The following is a 5,791-nucleotide window of genomic DNA, read 5'->3' as shown; positions in this document are numbered from 1 at the left end:
TCAACAGCAGGGCCAGTTACTTTGCAGGTTTTTATTCCGAGATTCTCGTCTATCCACCCATTCGAGAGCCCTCTTCCTCCTGCTAGAGGTTTGCCCTCCTGGTCCTGGACTGAGAATCTTCTGGGGGTTGGTCTCCTCTTTGTGACTCTTGTGTGTCACTTTCACAAACAAGTTTTTGGGGGACAAAACTCTTAAGGACGAACATTGGGTGGCAGTTGGCACCATCAACATTCCATATGTCAGGGTTGGAAAGCCAACGGACCTGTAGTGTGTCCTCATTCTGCGGCTGTGGGAGACTCACATGCAGAGGGCTCAGGGTATCCTCCTCCTCCATGGAGCTTCTGTTGACACAGGTAGCTTCATGTTCAGCCAGCTTTCTGATAGGGACCACGTGGCAGGCATTGTATTTACAGCTGGCCATCTTTTTGGCTTTCTTGGGGTTCTTCTTCCTGCATGATGCCAGGTGATACTGGAATCTGCTGAGTGGAATGCGGTGGTGAGGGTTATAAGGACAAATTTCTATGGATTCTGGCTCCATGGGGACTTGAAACCAAGTGTCCTGCTGCCCAAAGTACAAACGACACACCTCTCAAGGAAAAGCCTTTTGTAAGAAAGATTGTACTGTCTTCTGCCAGGCTTTGGCTCTTGGGACTCTGGAGTGAAATTCTTACTCTTCAAGTTCTGTCAGCAACAGCTACGCAGAGAATGCTAGCAAACAGCCACAAGAGAAGTTAACTCAAGCAGATACCAAGAGCCCAAAACGGTAGCTTCCACAGAGGTGAAGTTTAGCAGGTTACAACCCTTTGACTGGAAGGGCTGATACGCTGTGTTGTTCAGAGACAGAATGGGTGGTCACAATGGGCATCTTATGACATCAGGAAAAGACTGGACTGGCCGTTGCTGGGGGGGGTGTGGCTTTGAGAAAAGCTGCTATTCAGATTTGTTCATGGCATAAACATTGCCATTTGCATCTTCTGACTTTATTAAACCCAGTATACATTTTGGTTTAAATCAGTTTTGTGCTGTCCTTCAAAAGTATCTTTTCTACATGATTGATTTGTATGGAGTAACATGTGGTGGCGTGGAGTTCAGAGAACAGCTTGCGGGAAGGACTTGATTTCCTTCCTCCATGTGGGTTCTGGGATCAAATTCAGGTTATCAGGCTTAGCAGCAAGCACCTTACCCCAATGAGCCTTCTTGCCAGTCCTTCCTGCCTCCTTTCTTCCTTTGCCCCTCCACTCTGTAACTCCCTTCTCCAGACCAGGTTTCAGGTAGCTCAGGTTGTCCTGGATCCTGATATATAGCTGAGGATAACCTCCACCTTGTGTGCTGGGATTATGGATGTGTGCTACTACTATATCTAGTTTACATGGAGCTGGGGACCACACCCAGGACCTCATGCATTAGTGGCAAGCAGTCTATTGACCGAGTTGCACCTGAGCTCAGTCCATATTGTCTGCTCTCTTTGGTTCATTTTTTTCTTCTCTCTCTCTCTCTCTCTCTCTCTCTCTCTCTCTCTCTCTCTCTGTCTGTCTGTCTGTCTGTCTGTGTAGACAGTGTGAGATCTGAAATCCTCTTGTCTCAGGCTCCCAAGTGCTATAATTTCCGGTGTGTGCAGCACACCTGGCATCATCCCCTTATTTTAAGCAGAGGGTAGGCAGGGTGGGACCTTTTGTTTAATCATGGTGTGTGTGGGGGGTGGCAGACAGGAAGAGGGAGGCATAGAGCCTGGGGGACACAGGCTGGCTGCCACAGATCAGCAGCTAACCATTGAACTGTAAGGCCAGCAGGAGGGCACGCAGGAAAACCCTTCACACGGACCTAGAAGGGGCTAGTGGCCTTGTGGATAAAACGGTGGACAATTTTACTGCTTGGTTCCTTTTCTACCTTGTGTGTACCATCTGTTACCCTAAAAGCTACAGACAATTATATTTGTAGTCTTTACGGTTTCATCTGAGCTATTGGGTCAGATCCTAATTGGATCTAATATCCGTTCTCTTCCTCTCTTTTTTTCGTTCTCTCTCTGTCTCTCTCTCTCTCCCTCTCTTTTATTTGGGTAGATTTAGAATGTGTAGCCTTGCTTCTGGTCATTGTGGCTTCTGTTTTTAATTAATTAATTTTTTTTAAATATAAGTGAGTGTTCTATCTGCATATGTGCCTGCATGTCAGAAGAGGGCATCGGATCCCACTGTAGATGGTTGTGAGCCACGGTGTGGGTGCTGGGAATTGAACTCAGGACCTCTGGAAGAGCAGCCAGCGCTCTTCACAGCTGAACCATCTGTCCAGCCTTGGTCATGGTGTTTTCTCATAGCAACACAAGAGTAGTTAATAGACATCTGTCTCCTCCACCCCAGCACTGGTGTTACAGGAGCCAACAGCCAGCTTTTTTCTGTGGGTGCTGGGATCCAAACTCAGTCCCCATGTTTGCATAATTTGAGTGTTTAGAATTTAATGCTTCTAAGGTTCTGGTTGATTTTTCAAATCTGCCACACTGTCTTGAATAGTTTCTTGCTCTGTAGACGGATATGTTGAGGTTTGCAATTTCATTTTGTAAAGCTTGGTAAACAGAGTTGATTAAAAACTGTGTGTGAAGCCCATGTGGACCTGTTTTTGCAAGCTCATTTTGGTTCAAGGGAAAGAGGGCCCTATTATGTAGCTTAAGCTAACCTTGAACTGCCAATTCTCCTGCCTCAGCCTCCTAAGCACTGGGATTACAGATGTGTGCCACCATTCCCAGCTAACTAGTTATATTTAGTAGCTTAGTGTTCATTGTCTTTGGGAAATTCTTTGTAGGGCAAATTCTGTTGCTCTAAAGTAAGAGAGATGTGTCTTCCTCTGAAGAAGCTTGCCACATAGAGATGCAGAGCTGGTGACCGCCTCTACCCTGAGTCACAGCCTCCTTAGCTGAGCATGATTCTGTACCTCTGATGCCTTCTGGCCTCAACAGAGACAGCAGACTCACATGAGCCTTGAACTTCTTACAGGATCTGAGTGTCAGGAGAGAGACCACATTGAGTGGTCATATTTTAAATCATACCTAAGTACAGAAGTAAGTTACAGTCACTCTGTATTAATGTATACATACAATGCAATTCTAAATAACAGCTGTGGGAGCTTTACTTTATGGGCTTGATCTTATTTTAGATCAAATCTCTGCTTGTTATTTTTTTTTTTTTTTTCTCCAAAAGGGTTCAGGGCATGACATCTTCCAGGATGTGTGTTTCCAGGTCAGGTGTCAACAAACTGTGAGCTGTGGCCTGAGGCCAGATCTGCCCTTGTAAATAAAGCATGACATCTTGAAGCCTCCCCATATGTGCTTGTTTAAACATTGTCTACTGGTTGCTAGGAGTTCATTTGAGTAGTTTTAACAGTCCAGATGTTTGCCAGCTGGCCCATTATAGAGCTTGCCACCCCAGTTCTTGCCAAATTTTGTGATCAGCATGTGTGTTCTTTCCCACTCCCTGATCAATAATGGCTCAGAAAGCAGACTAATTGCTCAGGTTTAAATCCTCCTGGCCACTAACTTTTGTGACTTGGGTAGCTGGCATGTGTGCGTTCGTGTACATGATGGATTCATGGTACCTTGAACTTTCTAATCTCTGTTGGTGATTTTGTTCAGTAAATTTAGCAGTTTTCTCTATGTTGGACTTTGTGATTATTAATATTGTCAACCTGGCAGGATGTAGAATGGTATAGGAGCCTACCTAAATATGGGCTGCACTGTTCCATTGGCTGGCATCACAGAGCGAATAAAAAGGAGAGACAATCTGTGCAATAGTGCTCATCTCTCTCTGCTTCCTGACTGCAGATGTCACATGACCGGCTGCATCCACCTGTCACATGCGTCCTTTGCCATGAAGGACTGTGTCCCCACAAACTGTGTTAAAATTAACGCCTTAAGTGGCTTTATCGGGAACTTCTGTTGCAGCGTGAGACAAGTAACGGATACAACGAAATTCAATATCCTTCTTTATGGGCTACTTAAAATGACATTTACCCATGTCTTTCCACACCTTGGCCCTGGCGTTCAGCCCCTACAGGGTCTTGAAATCATTGTCTCTGGCTCCACTGTTAGAGCTGACATGCGATTGAGCATGGCGGCTTGTCTTTGTCTCTTATGGGTGGAGGGCACAGCAACATGATCTCTACTGGCCTCACAGAAAGACATGGGAGGGGAAACCCAGGCTTAGACACAGCAATCGAGAGAAGGCAGTTTTCACAGCCATGCCACCTCATTATCCTTGTGGGTACCACTAGGACAGGCAGGGTCAGGCTCTAGTAAGTTCAGGGGCTTAAGGTAGCACTGTAAAGCATGGCGCCATGTAGTTAAAGCACCAGGCCCTGCTGAGGCGGGTGCGTGGGATAGGGCTCCACGGGGGAATCTGCTTGTTGCCATCAAGGGGGCCTTAGGTCTCTCGAGCCTCTGGAACAATTCATGCTGCCACCCAAAAGGAAAAGGGGCACATGGCGAACCATGCACTAGCTATGTTTGTGTGTTTCATATTCGTGTGATGTGTGCACGTGTGTGAGCAGGTGCAGAGGCTCAAGGAGGCATGGGGGGTTTGCCCTATACTGCTCTACCACATCCCTTCAAGACAGACCTCTCACTGAACCCAGAGCTGGGCTGGTACCCAGCCTGCTCCAGAGATCCTCCCATCTCTGTCCCCCACAGTGCTGGAGATACAGTTTTGTGCATGTTCACACACTTGGCTTTCTACGTGGGTGTGGGGGATTCAAACTCAGGTCCTCATGCCTGAGCAACAAGTGTTCTTCCCCACTGAGCCATCCATTTCCCTAGCCCCTTGCCCTTGCTCTTAAAGCTGCCACCAGGAAATGATAAGCACCCCTCCTACTGGCTTTTCACTGTTGAAAGTATGCTAGCTCAATGGGTCTGGGAGTTATCACTTGCAGGTACCAAGCCTGAGAGGAGAACAGAACTTTGCCCATATCCCCAAGGACTTCCCTAGCCTCCTTGCTCTAGTATACATTTCCTTTTCTCCAAACACAGAACATGCTCCCATGCCTGCTAGGGAGAAAACCCAGGTCCTGGCTCAGAGTGTGAGCTTCTTCAAGTTGTACAGGACCACACCTCAGGTGGAAGTTCTAGAGTTCCCTGTGTGCAGCGAAGTAAGGGGACACTCCACAGAAAGTTCTGGTTTGCTCTGCTGAGATTGTGTTTATGGTAAAGTGTGATGTCCTACCATTTTGTGACAGATGCCCTTTTCATGGAGCCCGCAGCCCAGTTTGGATGGAGCTGCAGCACTAACCCTGCCGGGCACCAGCAGCTGCTTTGGCTCTTGTTCAACAGGACCAGAGGGGCCTTTTCATGATGGGGGACCCAGGCTGCAGGTTTCAGACCACTGGAAGGCCACACATGGATCCAGCAACTGCAGCACTTTATCTACCCTGAAAACCACATCACAGGATGTAGGCTCTTAGGGTGTTTAATGGCCAAACACACATTAGCACAGCAGGCAGATGTTAAGTCCATTAGTGATAAAGGGAGATCAGAGTGCCTCTGCTTCTGAAAGATGTCTTGAGTGGTCCTCCAGACTGCAGCCTGCTCCCAGCGTCTTCTCTGAGCCTGGGACCTGAGAGGTCATTCACCATGGTAACCTGAGCAGAAAGAAGGGTGTACACACACACCTGTCTGGATAGTGCTTCTCACGGCTGTTCTCATAGATAGGATTCATAATGCAAGTGAGATCCAATCTCTTTTCTGATCTGCATCTCTTTCCAAGAGATGCTATGGACAGTTGGTGACAGGCACAGAGAGGGGAAGACTATGGCC

The 5,791-nt window shown here is 47.3% G+C and overlaps 1 protein-coding gene across 1 annotated transcript; it reads right to left on the bottom strand.

Moving 5' to 3' along the window:
- On the bottom strand, nucleotides 1-820 carry Gtsf1l (gametocyte specific factor 1 like). Its single transcript, XM_051188896.1, is given in 2 exon segments — nucleotides 1-135; nucleotides 137-820. Coding segments are annotated over 2 exon segments (537 nt in total). The 5' UTR covers nucleotides 539-820.
- Between the last annotated feature and the right edge of the window lie 4,971 nt (nucleotides 821-5,791).

Source organism: Phodopus roborovskii, unplaced genomic scaffold (genome assembly GCF_943737965.1).
Source record: "Phodopus roborovskii unplaced genomic scaffold, PHOROB, whole genome shotgun sequence".
Classification (NCBI taxonomy): domain Eukaryota; kingdom Metazoa; phylum Chordata; class Mammalia; order Rodentia; family Cricetidae; genus Phodopus; species Phodopus roborovskii.
This window is presented reverse-complemented; position numbering and strand designations above follow the sequence as displayed.